This window comes from Mytilus edulis, chromosome 10 (genome assembly GCF_963676685.1).
Source record: "Mytilus edulis chromosome 10, xbMytEdul2.2, whole genome shotgun sequence".
In the NCBI taxonomy this organism is placed as follows: Eukaryota; Metazoa; Mollusca; class Bivalvia; order Mytilida; family Mytilidae; genus Mytilus; species Mytilus edulis.
This window is the reverse complement of record NC_092353.1, coordinates 55,507,954-55,531,323: the sequence shown is the minus strand read 5'-3', so window position 1 is coordinate 55,531,323 and position 23,370 is coordinate 55,507,954. Positions and strand designations below refer to the sequence as shown.

The 23,370-nt window shown below is 33.7% G+C and overlaps 2 protein-coding genes across 10 annotated transcripts in view; one reads left to right on the top strand and one right to left on the bottom strand.

Annotated features, from left to right (window-relative positions):
* The window catches only part of LOC139492839 (uncharacterized), a 73,328-nt gene extending 61,747 nt beyond the window's left edge, over positions 1–11,581 (bottom strand). The window contains exon 1 of the mRNA XM_071280991.1: positions 11,555–11,581. Within this exon, the coding sequence (XP_071137092.1) occupies positions 11,555–11,581 (27 nt within the window). The remainder of the gene's footprint in view (positions 1–11,554) is intronic.
* A 7,253-nt stretch (positions 11,582–18,834) lies between these two features.
* Positions 18,835–23,370, top strand: part of LOC139492179 (protein Son-like) — a 31,445-nt gene continuing 26,909 nt past the window's right edge. For 8 of the 9 annotated variants that reach the window (XR_011656712.1, XM_071280351.1, XM_071280347.1 and 5 more), the window contains exon 1: positions 18,835–18,978. The gene's annotated coding sequence lies outside the window, so the exon portion shown is untranslated. The remainder of the gene's footprint in view (positions 18,979–23,370) is intronic. The other variant, XM_071280348.1, reaches the window with a different exon arrangement.

Sequence of the window (23,370 nt, the reverse complement as noted above, 5' to 3'; positions counted from 1 at the left end):
CAGCATTAGGTCACCGTACGGCCTTCAACAATGAGAAAAGCCCATACAGCATAGTCAGCTATAAAAGGCCCCGATAAGACAATGTAAAACAATTCAAACGAGAAAACTAATGGCCTTATTTATGTCAAAAAAATAAATGAAAAAACAAATATGTAACACATAAACAAACGACAACCACTGAATATACAGGCTCCTGACTTGGTACAGGCACATACATAAATAATGTGGCGAGGTTAAAGTCTTTTACACTAGAAATATTTTAGATCTTGTTATATAGACTAATTCTTATTCATTCTGGTCGTAAGTTAGTCTGTCATCCTCAAACGTGTGAGCAATGGTGTACGTACACCAATTTGTAGAATACATGGGATATTCAAAGACTTAAACGAACGTTAAGTCTCAGAGGCATGACTTTTTATTAGTTGTTAGTGGCTTTGAAATAGCTGTCAGATAACTGCGAGTACTCTCAGATCTGTTCATTGTGACTTTTTGTGTCGGGATGTATAAGTACCCGGCCACGTCCACTTGTATTTGTGTCTATCTGATGAGTTAAGCCTTTTTCAACTGATTTTTATAGTTCGTTCTTATGTTGTACTGTTATACCACTGTCCCAGGTTAAGGGGAGGGTTGGGATCCCGCTAATATGTTTAACTCCGGCACATTATTTAAATCTGTGCCTGTCCCAAGTCAGGAGCCTGTAATTCAGTGGTTGTCGTTTGTTTATGTGTTACATATTTGTTTTTCGTTCATTTTTTTACTTAAATAAGGCCGTTAGTTTTCTCGTTTGAATTGTTTTACATTGTCTTATCGGGGCCTTTATAGCTGACTATGCGGTATGGGCTTTGATCATTGTTGAAGGTCGTACGGTGACCTATAGTTGTTAATGTTTGTGTCATTTTGGTCTTTTGTGGATAGTTGTCTCATTGGCAATCATACCACATCTTCTTTTTTATATGCTCGAAACTTTAGAATAGTTTAGAAATTTATCAAATCAAATAATCCTTGACTGATGATTTCGTTATTGAAATTCTAAATTGATGTTTAACCGCGCTAAATATTATATATGATAATCATACGAATAAGTCAGGAACGGAGTTTCAATCTGTAATTCAATAGTTGTTGTTTGTTTCTGTATTTGTTTGTCGTATAGTGTTTTGTAAATCAATGGTTTTCTCGTTTGAATAGTTTTATCATTATGTTAAATGGTGTCGGCGTTTGGTACATGTGGAAGTGCACACATTTACGACATGTTATTGCTTAAACGCACAGTTTCTTCTTCCCGCTAATAATATATAGTCACCATTTGCACTTATATGCGAATGGCCGATTGACAGTCGCTCCAAAATATTTTGCAACATTTCAGTTAAAAAAAAACTTTTTTAAGTCTGGTAATATTTTCGTCATATTTCCAACAACTTTATTTTTCTTAAACATTACAAATATTACAAATATAACAAACAAACAAACTTCATTTTTGGAACACTATCACAAAGTTTACGTAATACATGTGTAGCTATTTATTTAGATAAACTGTATTAATCCATACATTTCGGAATTATTTAGCAACTATATCCAAATGACGAGGAAGTTCGAGGTTATTCAAGTAATAAGATTAAGGAAACTTTGGTTAACACAACAGCATTTTCAACAAAGTAGTTTATTTTTGTTTGACAAACTCGAAAAGAGGGGGAAAAGTAAAAAATGGTTACTTAAGCATTTACTTAATTTCTATCACGAAATAAATGCGTTTAATATTTTAGATACAGATACAATATGAGTGCATTCGTAAATGTAAAACACTTTTTAATAGAAAATTTAAAAGAGATACATCAACAGTGTTTATTTTAGAATTGCTCAAGTCTGTAGTGCTTATTCCTGATTGTCCCACTTTTTTTTAAATTAAGAGCTCATATTGTCCCACATGAAAAGTTCTGACTGGTCCACATTATTTTATGAGGCGAAATGTTCTTATCCCTTGTTAGATTGTCTCTATGGTTTTGTTTCAGATATATAAGCCAAAATCTACATTTTATGCGATGCTCTTCTTTTAGACATTGCGGCCATCTTAATTATTGGGCGGGGTCATCGTATACTTTTTTGAAACTTAATACCCTAAGGATGATTTTGGCCATGTTTGCTTTAATTTTGCCAGTAGTTTCAGAAGAGAAGATTTTTGTAAAAATTAATGACGACGAAGAATAATGAGAAAATGAGAAAAGCTCACTTAGTCCTATGGTCCAGGTGAGCTAAAAAGCAAAAGTGTCGGACAAAAAGCAAAATTATCGGACAAAAAGCAAAACGGACAAAAAGCAACGGACAAAAAGCAAAAGTATCGGACAAAAAGCAAAATTATCGGACAAAAAGCAAAACGGACAAAAAGCAACGGACAAAAAGCAAAATAATCGGACAAAAAGCAAAAGCGGACAAAAAGCAAATCGCGGACACAAAGCACCGTATCATGCGCACAACACATGCTCATCAGAAACGCGATAGTCTAGTGGTTTGTAAAGCAAAAATGCTTAGTCTTTAGATCGACGTTGCCTAGGGAGTTATAACCTTCATTCAAGCACGTAGATGCGTTTTTTCACATATTTGCATTTGAAAAAATCACTTTGTTAGTAAAATTTCAAGATTTCGTAAAAATAGACTCAGTTTGAAATACATCTAGGTGAAACAGGAACTATCTCTTTCTAAGAGAAATCCAAAGAAAAGGTATTTAATGATGATTTCATTAGTCCTAAGGGGTTGACTGAGGCGTAGTAATCGGAATCATTAATTCGGTAAAAACCCATAACAAGAAACAAGAAAGACGATCATTTGGCTATTTGGAATGTTTTAATACGTTACCATATATAATACACTTTAAAGGATTCGTGCAATTTTTGTTTCCAGGCATGCTATTCAGCATAACCTCATTTTCAAATGACAGTCTAAATTTCCAATCAATCATGTTTTGACCCACTTTTCAGTATAGGCCTTTTATCTTTGTTTTTAATTTTTCTAGTCCTTAATAGACATGAAGTGTTTGCCACTGGAAATAAACCTTACAGAAATCAATCACTAATAAAACCAAACATTAATTGAAATAAAATTTAAAAAAGAGTCAAATATACCAATCGCAGTTACTGAAAATAGTATGTGATGATATACAGTGAAACCCGTTTAAACCGAACCTTTTCGGGACTTAATATTTCGTTTGGTTTTGGTCGATGTTCGGTTTTATCAGGTTCACAACGCATACAATATTATATGACGGTGCTTAAGAACAAGTTTGGTTTATACAGGTTTTCGGTTTATGTAGGATTCGGTTTAGCCAGGTTTCACTGTATATGGAACGTGATTCAAATGACATTACGCAGAAAACACCAATTAACCGATTTGAGTATAAAAGCCCAGTTGGGAATCCTTCTTAAGTTTAAAGTACGACATTGTTTTCATAATTGTTTATGAAAACTAATCTTTAAGAAAAATTCTGTTGTAAATATATTTTACATTCACATTCATCGTTAAAGAAACCTAACCTTTCCGAGAAAAAAGATTAAGAAATTAATTAAAGAATATATTTCATTCATTTTTTTCTAACCAAATTGAGATACGTGACTTTTCTAGGATAGGGATTAATTTCAAGCAAAATACTTTCGGAATAGCAGTCCTTCGGTTTATCGAGTACATATACGATTTATCTCATTAATATAAGGTTACATTGACATCGAGTCCGAGTAGAGTATTTGTTTTAACATACATTAACACATGACATGGGTAAACTCTCTTTGTTCTTACTGTGCTATAATCTGGATAATGCACAGCAAAGGTGTGCATTAACTACCTCAGATATATATACTGCACAGTTCAAAAGAACTCTGACCTTTAGGGGCGGCATAACATAAAATATTTAATAATATCAATGTACATAATAAATCAGTGTTTCAGTAAAATCGGATAAAAAATGTACCTTATACCATAAAAAAGGATGTATTTTAGAATAATTTAATTTTGGATGTAACGCGTCTTCTGATTGGCTGACGTTATTTTGTTATCAGCCTATAGACATAATTTAGTCATGTGACCGTGACGTCATCGACTTTTTTTCATGGTTTTCTACGGTTTAAGGATGTCTGCTGGTCATGTTTTTGAATTCTTGTCATATTTTCGATTTTCTCAGGTTTTATCCATCCAAATGTTTTAAATTTTTTTTTACACGACACCCCACTTTTGTCTTCATAAATCTGTTCAATAGATCATTTCAGATTTAGTGATCCGGCGGCATGAAATCCTTGTTATTTTTTCTTGGTTTAAAGGGTAAAAAACAATTCCAATGTTAACAAATAGTAAAGTCTGAAGAAAACCCTTTTCCCGCCATTTTCTAAATGTCTCGTATTTTGAAAACTACACACGAGACTAATGATTTTATTACTTTATTTTGTTTAAATATCAAAGTTGTTTTCATTTTAAGTAACCACATGAAATCCTTGTTATTTTAAATTAGAGCAGCAGACATCCTTAAAATGGAATTTAGAATTAAATTATAAGAAATGACTGTAATATTTTTTCTGTCTATTCGAAATAACATAAAAAATGTGGTGCACACTGCTTAATAACCCGCTACGCGCGTTATTCAGTGTGCAAAATGTTACAGTCATTCCTTAAAAAAACCAATAAATAAAGTCTGATTTGGATTAGTTTTGTGCTCACTGATAGAATTTATTACGACTGATTAGATAAGTATGCCTTTTTAGTAACTTGGATCGAATTTGATGAGAATCATATTTAAGGGAGGATAAGCAGCAGATCAATCAGACTTATCTTCAAAAAAAATAATACAGTAGATAACAAAACTTGGAGGGTGAGGGGGTTATCAAAGACTGAACACAAAAACATTGTTTTCTTCAGTTTACTTAATATTTTAGATTTAGGTTAATCACTCCTAAGTTCATCTTCCTCTAAGCATATTATTGAGGGAGAAAAAGGAAAGCAATTTATACTCAATAACCCTTTTAGTTTTGATTTTTCTTACACATTTAAAAAATACACCAAACGAAACTAAAACTGTAAAGGATGTAGATTATGTGTTAATAAAACAGCAATCAAAGGACAAACACAAATAATGGACATCTAGAGGGCACAATATAGTATAGTTTTCAACAATAGATATACGTCTGTCACTAATTTATATAAAATTGAGAGTAAATTTAAGAGGAACAAATAAATCTGCCATTAAATCGCAATCCTCCAAATAATATATCAAGTTTGGAAGAAGCCTAACTATAAAAATGTTAATATTTTAACACTTACGAATCTGTAACTCATAAAAGCGTATTTCCCCATTTCTTTACCCTACAATAAACTTCCATATAGGATCCAAGGATTGCGGAATATCGTTTGCATATTTCCAAAATGTTCGCGTAAGTTGATGGGGTCATGTGTTAAAACATTTATTAGCCAATCAAATCGGTATATATATATATATATATAGGATTTAATCTGCACGCTCTAGATGACCCTTAACCCGAACTTCTACGTTGTTCGGGTTAATAAGGGTCACCAGAGCCGTGCAGATTAAATCTTATATACTGACTTGCTTGGTCAATAACCATAACTTAATTTTACGTTCGGTCTGAAAAACCAAATATGTTTTTGACAAAATTGCGATTATCGCTACTGCGTTAACGAACGTTGGTCTTTTACTGTAGAATGCATACTAAACATTAATCATCAACATTAGAATACCACAAATATCTTCGATGTTTTAACTTCATGCCTATAGTGATTTTGCTAAAACAAAATACAAAGTCAAAGTCAAAACATGTATTTGTGTCCATCTGATGAGTTAAGCCTTTTTCAACTAATTTTTATAGTTCGTTCTTATGTTGTACTGTTATACCACTGTCCCGGGTTAGGGGAGGGTTGGGATTCCGCTTACATGTTTAACCCCGCCACATTATTTATGTATGTGCTTGTCCCAAGTCAGGAGCCTGTAATTTAGTGGTTATCGTATATTTACCCAGGTTAGGGTAGGGTTGGGATTCCGCTAACATGTTTAACCCTGCCGCATTATTTATGTATGTGCCTTTCCCAAGTCAGGAGCCTGTAATTTAGTGGTTATCGTTTGGTTATGTGTAACATATTTATTTTTCGTTCATTTTTTTTTTTAAATTGTAAATAAGGCTGTTAGTTTCCTCTTTTGAATTGTTTTACACTGTCATTTTGGGGCCTTTTATAGCTGACTATGCGGTATGGTCTTTGCTCATTAATGAAGGCCGTACGGTGACCTATAGTTGTTATTTTCTGTGTCATTTTGGTCTCTTGTGGACAGTTGTCTCATTGGCAATCATACCACATTTTCTTTTTTATATGAATAACAGAAAAAGCAAAAGTAACGGACAATATATACGCAACTGACAAAAAAGAAAAGAGTCGGATTAAAAGCAAAACGGACAGAAAGCACCAGAAAAAAAGCAAAAGTATCGGTCTAAAAGCAAAATAATCGGACAAAAAGCAAAACGGACCGAAAGCAAAAGTGTCGGACGGAAAACAAAATTATAGGACAAAAATCAAAACCGGCTGAAAGCAACGGACAAAGAGCAAAAGTGTAGGACAAAAAGCATTGTAATGGAATGACGGGCGGGAAACTACCGAGAAATTTTCAGCGTTGTATGTTTTGCTTTTGATTGAATGTCTTGTTGTTGTTCTTGTTGTTGCCGAGAACCAATAATCTCATGTTGGTTTTTTTTTTTAATGTCTTGGTGCTTTATTCAGCATTCCATTTTTTGATTATGATATTATTTTATTAGTTTTTCATTTCTTTATATGTTGTTTGCTCTCAAAATAATAGACTTCATAAAATTCATAAGAATTCTTAATTATAGAATGATATAGTCAGACAGATCCGATTTGTAAACGTTTGTTAGAATATTGATTTTAATTAAAATCCAGTTAATTGGTATAGGAAAATAATATTATAAATATGATGAGTACTTTGATATCTCGGGGTTTTATTGTTTATATAGCTGACAAAAACATTTTAATTAGGATCTAAAATGATATATAATTTAAGAGGGGAACCGAGTGCTTTGGATTGAAACAAGTTTGAATTTGTTAACATAGACGAAAACTTCATTAGCAGTACTAATTCCTTCCAATTTGATATTTAAGTGTTATCCGGAAAAATACAGTTTCTAGTCATATAACAATATATGTAATTATGTTTCTGGAGATTCAATATTGATACACAGTATAAATTATTAAAATAACTATTTTTGTAAATTTATTTTGTATCAAAGTGCTCATTTCGGATCATCAGGAAGTTTACCAAGATTCGTTTATTGCAATTTTTAAATTAATTTTGAGCTGTGTGCACTTGAAAAAAACTTCTATCTTTTTGGAAAAATAATGTCAGTTTTATTTTCAGAGCTCAGCAACCTAGGCTTTCGATCAATAACATTAGTCAGGAGTCGGAATTCAAAATGTTTGCTCGAAACACCAAATCTCGAATTTTGATTGGTTGAATTCTGAGTCTGAGTACGGTAATCTTCTTATGTATTAGTATACACCAAGGACGTATATTAGTTAGTTAAAAATACGTCCTTGTATACACCTACTTTCCCAGTAAAGCGAATGGTATCTCGTAAGGAAGGAGTCATTTCGTCCGTTCGTTTGTTGTTCCGTTATTCCGATAGTCCATCCGTCTCTATTTTCACAGAATCGTAATGAATAAGAAAATGTGGTATTTTTACCAATGAGACAACTCTCCACCAAAAGACCAAATGAAATAGAAACTAACAGCTATAGGTCACCGAAATACTTTTAAAATGAACAAAACAATGGTGGCCGTTTAAGTTCATTTCCCCTTTTCGTCTTTCATATTATAACTATACAGGGCAAAAACGCGAAAATGCGTTAGTAAAGTCTTTACACTAAATCCATGTTGGATATGTATTGATTGATATTTTTGTCTTATAGCTGCGTGATTTGTTTTATTTCAATTGCTATTGGCTTTGAACTAGTTGTCAGTAGCTTCGAGTACTCTAAGATCTGTACTCTGTTGGTTGTTTTATTGTTGTGGCGAGGTATAATTACCCTGTCACGTCCAAATTCTCTTTTTGTTAAATATATTCCTGCTTTGTTTCGATCTGATGATTTAAACCCTTTTCATTTGATTTTGATATTTTGTTCTTATATTATACTGTTACGCCACTACCTCAGGTTAGAGGAGGGTTGGTGCGCCTTCGAACATGTTAACCCCGCCTCATTCTCTATGTGCCTGTCCCAGGTCAAGTTCCTGGTGTGGTTGTCGTTTGTTGCTGTATATCTTTTGTTTTCATTCATTATTAAATTTTGTAGAATAAATCATTACTTTTTCTTGTTTCAATCATAGCACATCTTATTTTTATATTAATAAATTATTGTTACTTTTGTCTCTTAAAATACAACTGGCAAGTAAGGATTGTAATATTGCTTTATGGGTAAATTTATTGCTTGGTTTTCAAGAGCTTAATTAACAGCGCGTCACCCATTTTCACTGTAAAAAAAACCAGGTGGAGTAATTGGGAGAACATTTTGACAAAGTCGAATCTTGCTGTCTCTTTCTAATTGGTTTACGAGATCCGAAAATCGGTAAACTACTGCAGCATGTGTAGCTTTAATTTACTTCAAGTCCCCGTTGACGCGTTAACCTACTTTTGAGCCACATAACAATTAGTAAAACCGATCTTAACAAAGAGTTAAATTAAAACTATTAACAGAAGAATCTTTGGAGAATAATTAAACATGATGAATTTGCAGGAAGAAATTACGATATAGGTCATTTAAATTACCGTAAAATAATTAGATGCTGCATGTTATTAATAAAACACAAGTTTGAACATACGTCAGATACGATAATCATACAATCAATAAGTTTAGACTTTACAGCAGATTTCATTGAGTGTGTATCCAAAGGTAATATCGTTGGTTAGCTTGCTTGTTAGCTGAACCGTGAAGTCATTGTTAGGTCAGGTAAACTACCCTCCTTTAAGAGTAGACTAGTCCGGCAGATAACCAATCTATCTGTCTGTTGGACTAGGTTACTTCGAATGAAGGGTAGTATACCTGACCTGATAATGAATTCACGGTTCAGCTAACAAGCAAGCTAACCAAAGATACTACCTTTGGCTACATACTCAATGAAATCTGCTGTAATAGGTTAAACAAAAATCTTATTATGAATTCACTTTCTATCATCATTCGAACAATATCTTTTTAAACTTTGACGGCTTTCCAGTTCAAAAGAAATGTTACAGACCATCATTCATTTTTATTTAAAAAAAAAACTGTTAATCGGGTACAAACACCACAACGCCCCTAAAAAAAATGACAGTCAAGAGCCTACGATACACTTTGCATATATATATAAATAGCTAAAAAAAAAATAAGCAAAATAATACCGAAGTGTTTATAGGAAAAGTAATCTGTTACTGTTTCCCTTGTGGTTACCATCGTATTTTTCATGAGAAGTAAACACAAAGTTAGAATTGTTATCTCTATCTGCACACAATAGCGAAAGAGCTTCGTACTCATATATTTGCTAGACTTTGTCTTTTTATACTTTTTGTTTTTTTTGTTGTTTTTTTTTGGGGGGGGGAGGGATTATAATGGATCAATATTGCTCCTCTCAATTTCATGATATTTGATTATGTCTTTCAACTTGTTTGCTTCGAGTGTCATTGCTAAGTCCAATGTTGTAGTCGAAACGCGCGGCTTGTGTATTAAAATACCATTAGCCTTGTATCTGGGTCAAAGCCACTGCTGGTGGACGGTTCCTTCCCGAGGTAATACGTGTTCAGAAGTCATCACTTTTGTTTTGACATAAAACATCATTGAAAATTTATTTTCTGTAATTTTTCTGATACATACTGTTGAATTGAATGATGTAGACGAAGCGGCGGCTCTTCTGGAATACCAAATCGAAGCCAGGTATCGTGGGTAATTGTGTTTCCTTTCCAAAATTTGTTTTAATCTTTTGTCATGCAGGTTTTTAACTTTCAAATGGGTGTCTGCTTACTTTTTCATAACAAAACAATAATTTAGGATTAATACACATCATCTTTGAATACAACAAACTTCTTAACCTCGCCAGATCGCCACATCGCATGCTCTTGTTCCACACCCAGAACTTCGTCCGTGGTTCTCTAGATTATGTATTCCAATGGGAACAAATTGTGTCCCTCTTCTTGCCGACTTGTTTCTATATCATTATGAGGCTGACTTCATACAGGAACTTCTTAGGAAGAAAGTACTTTCCGCTATATAGATGATGTTCTTTCACTAAATAATTCAAAATTTGGTGACTATGTTGAACGCATCTATTCCATCGAACAAGAGATAAATGATACAACAGATACAGTTAAGTCGGCCTCATATCTTGACTTACATCTAGAAATTGACAATGAAGGTCGTTTGAAAACAAAACTTTACGACAAAAGAGAAGATTTTAGCTTTCCAATTGTGAACTTTCCATTTCTAAGTAGCAACATTCCAGCAGCACCTGGATACGGTGTATATATCTCCCAATTGATACAATATTCCCGTGCTTGCATTTCCTATCATTATTTTCTTGATAGAGAGCTGCTGCTCACAAGGAAGCTATTAAACCAAGAGTTCCAAATGGTGAAGTTGAAATTTTACGGACGCCATCACGATTTGGTTGACCGTTACGCCCTGGTCACAACGACCCTACGGCACATTTATACAGCGCCACGACATGAAATTTGGTCAAATCGCGGATCATCTGTGGTCGTCGTAAGACAATCGTAAGACAATCGCACGACAATCGCACGATATTTTGAGCATCGTGGCGCTGTCGTGTGTCGTGGAACGAAAATTGGACATGCACCTTTTTTGCTCTACGATTTTTTATCGTGTCACTGTCTTGTGGCTGTCGTGAAGATGTCTTACACTCGTCGTGCGACTGTCGTGCGATAAACACATTGTCTTGGGTATCAATATAATGCATTTCAATCAAACAATCGTCGCACGGCTGTCGTACAACAATCTCTCGACTGTCGCAAGACACTCGTGATACAGTCGCACGATTGTCTCACGAATAACAAATTTCGTACGATGATCGCACAATATTGATTGTCTGTCGTACGACAATGGTACGTTCGTCGTGCAACATATTTTCGTTGTATTTAGAAGAGCACAATTCGGTGGGAAAGACTCATCAGTGACGCTCGAATCCAAAAAAGTTAAAAAGGCCAAATAAAGTACGAAGTTGAAGAATAAATGTTTGGAAAATCATACCGTATACCATTTAAACAAGACGACGATTATACATGGCCCTGCTGAATAGGCGCCTTGGCGGACTACAAAAAGAGAAAAATATGGACCTGTTAGAGTTGATTTGAGTCCGTGAACAGTATAGGAACCAGCGAAACGCCCGACGTTGGTGGGTTAGGCCACGCATCTCATGACATAAAAACCTGAAAAATAGCCCAAATCAACTCACGATTGTCGTATGATTATCGCACGACTGTCACACGACCGACTTGGAACACACACACGACAGTACACTTACATTTGTTTTGTTCTGTCTTGTACCCATCGTGGAACCATCGTGGACATGTCGTTGCTGATGTGACCACTCGAAATATGTTTTTGGACATTTTGCCTGACATCGCCACAACTATTTTATAGATCTTCCACGACAAAAACTCGCACGATCTGTTGTGACCGGGGCTTCATGGAATAACCGTTTCACAAATGATATCGGATAAGTTCCTTACGTCGTAACTACAATCCCCTTTCCTTTCATGAATGTGACCTACCGAATTAGACTGTTTACCGGATTTGTAATCACATAAGCAACGCGACGGGTATGACATGTAGAGCAGGATATGCTTACCCTTCCGGAGCACCTGAGATCACCCCTAGTTTTTGGTGGGGTTGTGTTGTTTATTCTTTAGTTTTCTATGATGTGTCATGTATGCTATTGTTTGTCTGTTTGTCTTTTTTCATTTTTAGCCATGGTCAGTTTATTTTCGATTTACGAGTTTGACTGTCCCTCTGGTATCTTTCGTCCCTCTTTTATGTCATTTGAGTTTTTCTATTAGAATAATGATGATGGCAGATATTGTCTAACTCTATTTTAAGTTTATTTCATCGCGGTATAATTCAGAGCTTTAAATGTCGGATAGGCATTGATATATTGTTGAAGACTACATTTTTCTCTATATATCTTTTTTGGTTTTTGTTCGTATCAAGATTGTTTTCTCATTGGCGTATTGATATTTATTCATATCTTTTAAAAACATAAAATAATCTAGACTGCGTAATAACCTTTATTGACAGGAACATTTGAGATCAATTCTATTACCCCATTTATTCATTTTATGTCCCTCTTGTGGTGTTAACCTTTTTCTTACACGTGTATTAATTAACCAAAATAACTTCACTAGGAAAAATCTGTACTGACTTTAGAGTTAACTTATCTATGTCGAGCAAACAATCTTAGGAGAATAATAAAACTATATATGAAATAAATGGCTAATGCATAGAAATCCCTGCAGTTTTAACATGGCTTAGTTTCTATATAATCCACAATATAAAAAAGATTAACACACTCTTAAAAATAGAAAATAGAATACTATTGTGGAAATAATGATTCAAATCATAAGCCATTATTTTATGCTTCTTGACAATATGTATGTGGTTATAAAAGGTCATCCAAACAAACAAATCTTCCTTATGTCAAACACAAGGTCTCTATAAGTAAGTCTGATGGTTTACACCCAAGCTTCAGAAGAATAAAAGTGGATTCCTTTACATACGTTGGAAGCGTAGTGGATAATCTTGGCGGCTCAGATAAAGATGTATAAATCAGAATTAATAAACATAGCTAGAACTGCATTTAATATGATAGGATTAATTTGTAAAGCAAGACGCATTACTCTAATGACAAAAATACGCTTGTTTAGTTTAAATGTAAAAATAAACTCCTATCAATAAAGCTGAGACTTGGGCGGGGTAGGGGGAGGATGACTGCTTCAAAAATGTCAAGTCTTCATCAACAACTGTCTCAGGCGTTTCCTTACCATCAGATTGCCTGAGAAGATACCAAAACAAGATCTGTGGGAAAAGAACATCCAATACGCATTTCATGAAGAGTTGAAAAAGAGAAAGTGGCGATGAATAGGGCACACACTGAAGAACAGCAGTACAAGGCAAGCGTGGCATGGGCAGACCAAGATACACCTGCAGGAAAGGAACGTTGCCATCGAGATGGAGAAACAAGGGTACAAGTGGCATGATCTGGAGAGGCTAGCAAAAAACAAAACAAGGTGGAGAAAAATCGTTATTAAGTGGCCTATGGTCCATCAAGGGGCAACAGGATTAAGCAAGCAATCAAGACTGGGTAATAACCTTTATTGACAGGAAAATTTGTGATCAATTTATTTCCCATTTTATTCATTTATGCCCCTTCTGTGTTCTTACACGTGTATAGATTAACATAACTCAACGAGGTAATATATATATCCAAAGAGTTGACTCATCTATGTCGTGTGAACAATCTTAAGAGAATAATAAAAAAATGTATACTGCACTCGTTCTATTTGAGCAGTCAAAATGCGTTGACTGTATATTTCTATGCCATATACAGTCACTGACCTGATATCACTTTCCCTCATGAATATTTAAATAGAAATTGTCGAAATTATATTTTATTATTCATACGACCTTTTCAACCTGTTCTTGTTTCCAATGTAAACAACGATGCGTTTAACGACTTAAACTTGTTTCTTTTGCAATTTTTGGGAAAACATATTTCACTTATTAATATTTTTTTGTTTGCAACCCATAAATCATTATGTTTTATGTTTATTGTTGATATTTTAGTCTGCAACTAATTCGTTCACCATTGATTGCGGTAATGATGTACATTTCATCGTGTTTTATATTTCTCAGTCTGTGTGATATGAGGCCTTTTTAAAGGGGGATTTTTCCCAATATTTAAATCAAATAAATAACATTAACACAATAAACAACAATTGAAAATGTTTTTTTTAAGATTGCAGTATAAAGACAATAATAGTGCATTGACTTGACATATCAACGATATAAGGATTCGGCCCGAAACGGGGGAAATGCTCGGATCAGCCTCGCATTTCCCCGTTTCTAAGCCTCATCCTTATATCGTTGATATGTCAAGTCAATGCACTATTATTGTCTATATATATATTGAAGTCCCTGCAGTCTTAATATAGCTTAATTTTATATAATCCTCATGATCAATATAGAAAAGATAAAAACACTCTTAAATGAAGAAAATAGCATACTATACGGCTGTTGTGGAAATAATGATTCTAACCATAAGTATTTTGTTTATGTTTCTTGACGTTATGTCTTCGGTGATAAAAGGTCATCCAAACAAAATTTTCCGTATGTCTATCTGCATGAACGGATGGACCACAAAATCACCTACTACAAATTAGAACATACTTAGGAAGAAAAAGTAGTCCTATATTGTGTCAGTCATAAATCAAATGTATTCGTTCAATATATGTAAACTTACGTGTTTTGTGAAGTGTTTTTGATTGAGTTAAGCCATTTCAATTGATATTTTATAGCGTGTCTTTCTATATTGTTATGAAACACCACTACTTCATGTTAGGTGAAGTTTGGCGCCTGTTAAAACGTTTAAACCCGCTAGTTTTGTTTGAAACTGATTTCTATATAAAATAGAAGATGTGGTATGATTGCCAATGATACAACTCTCCACAAGAGACCAAAATGACACAGAAATTAACAACTACAGGTTACCGTACGGCCTTCAACAATGAACAAAGCCCATACCACATAGTCAGCTATAATAGGCCCCGAAATGACAAATGTAAATCAATTCAAAAGAGAAAACTAACGGCATAATTACTAGTAATCGGGATTTTTTTGTTCAATGATTGTCGTATATTGATGTAGTGCATACGTGTTTCTCGTTTTTATTATAAAGAATAGACCGTTGGTTTTCCTGTTTGAATTGTTTTGCACTAGTCATTTTAGGTCCCTTTATAGCTTGCTCTTCGTTGTGAGCCAAGGCTCTGTGTTGAAGGCCTTACTGTGACATATAATGGTCCCCGAGGGTATCACCAGCCCAGTAGTCAACACTTCGGTGTTGACATGAATATCAATAATGTGGTCATTTTAATAAATTTCCTGTTACAAAACTTTGAATTTTTCGAAAAACTAAGGATTTTCTTATCCCAGGCATAGATTACCTTAGCCGTATCTGGCACAACTTTTTGGAATTTTGGATCCTCAATGCTCTTCAACTTTGTACTTGTTTGGCTTTATAAATATTTTGATATGGGCGTCACTGATGAGTCTTATGTAGACGAAATGCGCGTCTGGCGTACTAAATTATAATCCTGGTACCTTTGATAACTATTTACTTTCAACTAATTGTGACTTGGATGGAGAGTTGTCTCTCAAGTGAGCGACTGTCATACAAGTGAGAGGTTTAGCGCTATAAAACCAGGTTCAATCCACCATTTTTTACATTTGAAAATGCCTGTACCAAGTCAGGAATATGACAGTTGTTGTCAATTCGTTTGATGTGTTTTATTATTTAATTTTGCTATTTTATTAGGGACTTTCCGTTTAGAATTTTCCTCGGAGTTCAGTATTTTTTAAAATTTTACTTCGCACTCATACCACATCGTCTTATACTAGTATCTATTTAGATTGATTGATTGATTGTTGGTTGCTTAACGTCCAGTGGCAAATATTTCATGTATATTCAGGACGAGAACAAGTTCACAATAAATACAATAGGTAGGTTGTTGTAATAGAGGCCATCTAGGATGATGGTCGGGGAAATTTGGACTGCCAATGGAAAATGAGGATGTATTGGATATGGACAGAAATTTTGCCTTGTAACAGGCCACCTACGGACCCCTCAAAGAGTTGTTGCAAGGGTTCTTAACGTACAAAGAGCGTGGCACTCTCTTTACACGAGGCATCGGATTTAACGTCCCCTTCTGACGGACGTGACTGCGAACTTGATACATCCCGCACAGCCAAACGGACGCCCCACTTCAGCAAGCGTTTTACTACCGGTCGGGAGAAGACCAAGTGACCATATTTCTATACTCCAGTCACCCTTATTTAGAAAGTTGATACTTGTTTAATTCATGATATACATGGTTCTTTTGAAATTTAAAAAAAATATTTAGATGGATGTAAAATGTTTTTCTTAGGTTTTTTGGTGTTACTTGATCATTGGTTTACTTTGTGGGTTAACTTTTATTTTAATTGTTGTTTGTCATTTCGTCGTTTCTGTCGGAAAAAAATATTGATGTATTTGTACGAGCTTTAGAAACAGGAAAATGGATGAGTAGTTGTTGAGCTCGGTTTCGTATCGAGTACCAGGAACTGTATTTTAGTTTCCCCGACAATGGTCGTATACTGTGCGTATACTGCAACTGCATTGGCTTTTCTTTTTCAAAATGTATTGTTTTTACTGAAAAATACTGTATTGATTTCCGCGGACCACGATGGTTTCATCTCAAAATGTACTGGTTCCGAAACGTGCCACTGAACGCACACAACACAACAAGTAACCTGATCCTCAAACTTAAATGAAATGGTTCTTCGTTGTATAACTATCAACGTAAACTTGTACCGCTTCACAAATATTCCCCTGGAAACTTTGTTATGAACAATTGGAACACACATTCTGCATGTGTATCTTTATTCCGTTATGAACAAATACTGTAAATGATATTACTGAATAGTTTTTCCATTTGATACCTATATTAAATTATGAAGGGAATTCTATATTTCATGACATCAGAACCCCACATCGAAAGACATTTATACTGATTGAGTATAAAAACTCGACGAACAGTTGAAATATTGAGAACTAGTTTATCTCCACCACATTTGCATGTGCTTGTCCATGGTCAGAAACTTCGTAAGTGCATGGCTGTGTTATGTCATCTCTAATGTTTTTATATCCTGGGCTATTAGGAGCTTGAATTATTGCATGTATAGGTACTGGCACTTGTTGAAGGCCGTTTGCTTATCTGAAGTAATTTCGTAGAATCTTTGTAAGAATTACAGATACACCTCAACTCTATCTCAATAAATCAAACATTAGTAGTGACTGGTGTCCATTTAGATTTGGCGCTCTATATTAGAAATGTATGATTTTCGGGCACTCACAGTTCCATTGTAGTATATCCGAGAGAGTTGAGATGAACAAGGTATGTCTTTTGTTAAATGACTTTCTGCGAATTTAAAATTAAATATTTGTTTGCTGATTTATCTTGTTCCGCATTCAACTGGTGGTCATGATTTTTGCTAAACGATTATGTTCGCTGATTTCAATATTGAATTTTCTTCTTATTGACATGTTAACTATCCGTAGCAGCACAATGTTATACCTCATCTGGGACTATTATACAAACATAATAGTCCCACACATCATGCTTCTTAAACTTCCTTGTCCCAAGGGTTTGGCTGTGCGGGATGTACAAAATATGCAACAAACGGTCAGGTCTGAAATGGATTAGATCCGGCCTCGTGTAGGGAGAGTGCTACACTTGTTGTTTATTGAAAATCCTTACAAGATCTAACTGGAGAGTCTTTATGTAAACTGTTGCAAGGCAAAATTATTATACAAATCAGACATCATTTTCTAGTGGAAATCAAATTATCCACTCTTCATCTCAGTCAATTCACTTGGCAGAACCTATCATGGCTTTTGGATTTATTCTTAAATTGTTCTCGTCCTGGATATACATAACATATGCATATGTGGATGTTTAGAAACCAATAAGCAACCAATCAATCAAATAATCATGCTTGTACATCTGCATTAAAGAAAAGATTCCGCCGAAAATGCTTTATGTGTCAAGTTCTCTTTGATGTATTTTTTCGAATACGCATGTCTTTCAGTATAGATACAAGCAGGAGCAGATATACTGTACCCAGATCATGATAAGTGATGGTGCTTCTGCGTTTTTTTGTTTTTTTATATGGTTCAGGTAATGTTTTAATGATTTTTTTTAACCTCAAATTCATAGTATATGGGTTTTTTTCATGGTTATTATGACTATTCTAATGACGTGCCATTACTAAGAAATCGTAAATCAAATATTGAAATTTGTTCCTACTCATGCTATAAAACCAAATATATATATTTTAGGAGGAATTCAGAGTTATATCTTAAAAAGTATAGTTCGTCACCAGTATTTCAAAATTGTTGCTAGAAACCACAGATATTCGCTCCTCTCATGTTCAATTGAATTTTGGCAATATATTCGGAATCCTCTGTTTTTCAACTTCCATGTAGTGCCATTAAAAACTTTTCCCCACAAACCCCTACTTTTCTTTTTTTTTAATTTTTCACAAACAGTTAAAAAAGCCATATTTGAAAATGCTGTGAAATCTTTGTTACCTTTTCATATTTTTTTAAGAAAAGGGTGCCGAATGTAAAATATGTATGAGAAGTCTAAAGATAATTATTTCCCGCCAAATTTTCAATGGTTTCTAGTTATATATTGAAAGCAAACACACGGGCCCTTATTTTTTTCTGCTTTTTTGTTCCTTAATCAATATACTATCAATTTATAAAAGTCTTTCAAAAAGCTAACTATCCTTGATTAACGGTAAAAGGAAACACTTCATTTAATATACACAAGAAATAACCGTGGGATTTGTTTATGTGTTTTCATATGAAGGCGTGAAAGTTTTTTTTTTTAAAACTATTATACTTGTGAAATAGTTCAAACAGTATTATTTAAAAGTACGTTGTAGTATTTAATTCATTATATCGAAGAGCGGGAGTAAGACATATCCATATTTATTATCTCCCCTTAGAATCGGCCATGCAAAAAAGAAAAAAAAACAATTATATTTTCAAAGACTTTTTATTAACTGTTTAAATGATTTTTAGTACCACATTGAGCACAATATTCCTTAACATATAACCCAGGTAAAGCTGTAAGTATCTATACACAAGGTGAAGCCGAAAAACAATATTAGAGCGAAGGAGAAAGCCAAACGGCAAACGACAAATTATGCGAGTGAACTTTTAATTTTTTAATAAACAAAGCTTGTTTAATACTTTTGCAACCGTATTAAAATTAGTTTCGTACATTTGCAAGTCATGGTCGTTCATTTTTCATTAATCTCTTCATTTATGTAAGTTTCATCATTTGACATAAATCTGTCATCCTTTATTTTCTCGTATAAAATTTCATGATATTTGGACAGTTTTCACAGTAACCAATCCATTCCAGTAGCCCTTTTCACAAAAAAATCGTAAGAGAAATCTTAAGTCATTTTCACGAAGGCGGTCGTAAGATTATTTTTTATCTTAAGAGTATTCTTAAGTTTTTATCTTAAGTAAAAACTTACGACTAATCGTAAGATAAACAATTGCATAGCAACCTTGTTTCACTTTCGTTTCACATGCGCAATGACGACTTCCGATCATCACTTATAGTCACCCCTTTGCCAATTTTCTCAAATTACAATGTTGTCAAAACCTACGAAAAAGAAAACAATACGTATTTTATGTATTACACGCTGCATCAATATATAGTACACCACCGGCAAATTCCGGTGTACGATTATATATGTAATGAGTGAGTAAATCGGAAAACAATATTATAAATGTCACGTTAGCTTGTCACTCGCAAGTAAAACAGTAAAAGGTGTATCGGAAAATGTTCGTGAACAGACAAGACGTGCAAATGCAAGAAAGCTATGGTACCGTGTGGAAGTAAATGTCATTTTAAGCATACATGCAAGAATACAATTAGCGATGCATACTAAGATCAACATCTATATTTTGTTTCTGTAGCCCTGTAAATTGTAAAATTAATACATTTTTTATACGTACCCATCATTTTTTTAAGATACAGTTTATTGTATTATTGAACGTTTTTATTGCATATTTGAAAAAAAAAATACCTATATGGTCGAAATACCCATATGGTCCGGCCCGTTAATAACCAAACGAGTATAATACTCATATGGTCTGACCATACGCGTATGGTCCAAATACTCATATGGTCCGGAACATATACACTGAAGAAGTGACAGTGGATAATTATGAGAGAAATATATAAAAATAAAAGAGAAGCATATACATTATTACAGAAATCAAGTATATTATAAAGAAGGTAATTTGTTGTTCAATAGATTATTATTTAATTTTTTGATGAGGTTATCTCTCATATAGTTATAGGATGAACATTTTAAAAGAAAGTGTAGTTCATCTTCAATGTCTCCATTGTTGCAGCAAAGACATACCCTACTCTGCTTTGGTATTTTTATATATCGCCCTCTTTCAATAGATAAAGTATGAGCACTTAACCTTAATCTACATAATGTCGATCTATCACATTTGGATTTGCATTGATCAACATACGAGGGTCTTTTACCAGGTTTATATAGTATATTAAAAAAGTTTAATTTATTTAGTTTGATTAGTGTCAGTCTCTTGCTTCTGGACGGCTATATCGTTGATTCTTTCTTGAATGGTTTTAAATACATTTTAATATCAATAGGATTTAGAGTTATTTTTTTCTGTTGCTTTATATATTTTTAGGGCAAGTGAATTATGAGTTTCAGTCTGCAGTGTCTGCAGCGGCAGCACCTTTCTGGTGCTAGACTCAAATGAAAATCACAAAAAAGCAAGGCACTGGTTTTGTAACGCTCGTCAAGGCGTTACTATAATAGTCTTCCTATCAAAGAAAAAAGTACTACATGTAGTATCAATTTTAATGTTTATGCTTTGACGTTACGCGCGATGTTCGTACACGTAAGCGTAATACAATGTCGCGAATAATTCGTAACGTTCAAACCAAAACTTCGACTGAAACGTTGATTTTGAGCATGGGCGACATTCTTGTAAGACTCCACAAAATCAACGGTGCTTTTTAACTACTTTTTGAAAATTGATGTATTTTAGATTTTTGAAAAATTAAGAAAAATAACATTTTAAAAAATCATAAAATTCTACCATTAACAGAGCACTGATAAACAAACAATTTACGTAAATTTCAGTTGAGTTCGTTTTTACGTCAAAAAATGACGGTGCGACAACCTTGTAAGCCTTTGATAAATTGCTCATACATGTAAATTACCATATATGATTTATCAGGATATTTGTTTTTAAATTCATAAAATTAAGCAAATTAACATTGATGTAGAAAATACAAATACTAAACTTTTTCCATTTTAGATAAAAGTTTTTTGATTCTCAAATCTGGAATCCCAATTTTTTTTCCCGCGGGACAGATTTGCACTTGTAGTATGGAACACTTTTTTTTCTAATATCATCATAATGTCATAGAAAAATGCATAAAAGACAGAAGGAACCTTTCTGTTAAATAATTGAAAAAAACGTTACGCGGGATAGCCGTTTTTTTAAATGAAGCTTGTCGCATGCAGCATAAAACATAGTTTCAACAATTATTTTTTTCGTTTTTATTTTAAAAAAACATTATTTTTTTAAAATACGTACAATAGCAATGAATATTTTTTTTATTCTTAATGTCTCATACTTCTATTAAAATCTCAATTGAGACCGGCAAAATATCAAAACTCTATGTAAATCACTATTTTGCCGGAGCCAGCAAAATAGCGCCAAAGAGGCTGTTTTACTGGAACCGGCAAAATAGCCACTGCCTATTCAGAACATAACTGTCGCAGAAATTACGCACTGCAACTTGCAAGATTTTTCAAAGATTTTGTCAACTTGGGATATATATGCTTGGACGGATTGAACATCTGTATGACTGTATGTGATTAACAATTTGTACACTGGATATTGCAAGTAGTGTATTCAGCACTGGGAATTGTGAGAGCTAAAGTGAATGGAAACATTGATTTAAACGGATGAATCATATATATATCTGCGCCGTTAATGATGGGACACTGGACAAAATCCATATATTTTCAAAAAAAAATGTGTTGATTTAGCGTGAATTTTGATAAAACAACTATACATACTAAAAAAGTAAATTGAGAATGGAAATAGGGAATGTGTGAAAGAGACAACAACTCGACCATAGAAACGTTGTGCACGATGTTCCTACAACACGACGTTACACTAAAAATGCGGCGTCAAAGAGGGTTTTTGACTTTGATTAATTTTGGCAAGTTTTATTCGGTTTTTTTTTATGTTGTTGGTTGATTCTGGTTCTGTTCTTTTTGTGATATCATTTTATCATAAATTACCTCAAGTTGTGAAAAATCGATTTAATAATGTTTACCTTTTAAGTTATTTCACCTAAAAATGCAGTGCTTACTGTCGCAAGTAATGTAGGAAGGAAAAATTGGACGGAAGTACATGTATACGGTTTCCATAAATAATGTGCAAAACTTTTATCATAGTATGTTTAACTTTCTTGGTGCATATCATCTGTTATTGTAAAATTTCTATATCTTAATTCAACCCCAATACAAATATATCTGACACTCTGCAAGTAAATCGAAACATTTTAACCTTGATTGATTTGAATAGAATTGTATTTGTCTTGGCACATAATTTGTCGAAATACAACCCTTCAATTTCTTGAATCTTGGCTTGAGAATTATTTTCCAAGTCTTCTAAAGTTGCTTGCGTAAATTGGTTAACTTCTGATATACATTTTAAAATATAATAATCTACTCCTGAATTGTCCGTAAAAACGGCTAATATAATCACGGGTTTTATTAATTCAATGAAACGGTTTTCGTCGCTGTTTTGGATTTGTCTTTCAATTACTTCAATTTCATGCACAAGTTAATATTGGCGAAAAATTCCGGCTTCGCTAGTACATGTAGTACAGGAATAACTATCAGTTATAACATGAATAGCAGGACAAATTGCGTAACGTTGGAAATTAGCGTTTTTTTTCGGATTTTTCGACGTTTTTAGACGTTTGGACAAAATGGCTACCGTTTTGTAATCTGTTGAAAAAATTTATTCCTTTAAGACCCAAATATGTAGTTAATAAAAAAGAAGTTTGGCATGTTGTACTCTTCGTGTATCTAACTTTTGTTTGATCAATTATAAATAACTTATTGAAATATCAGTTAAAAATACGCGTTAACTGCTTTGAAAAATGAAATATCAACTTGGACAAAATGGCTACCGCTTGATAAACGACTGTGTAGAGAAGATTTTATAAAATCTGTAATATTTGAACTCACGAACAATGAGGCAAATATTTGTACTTTTGGTAGATGTTATTATTGTCATACTCTTTTTAATCGTTTTCCGCTATATCTACTTATAAAATTCACTTTCAGTCGTTAAGTTACCGAAAAACGTCGTTGGACATTTTTCTTATTCCAGCTTAATATGCGGCCACCGAGTCAAATGAAATTTGGCAAACT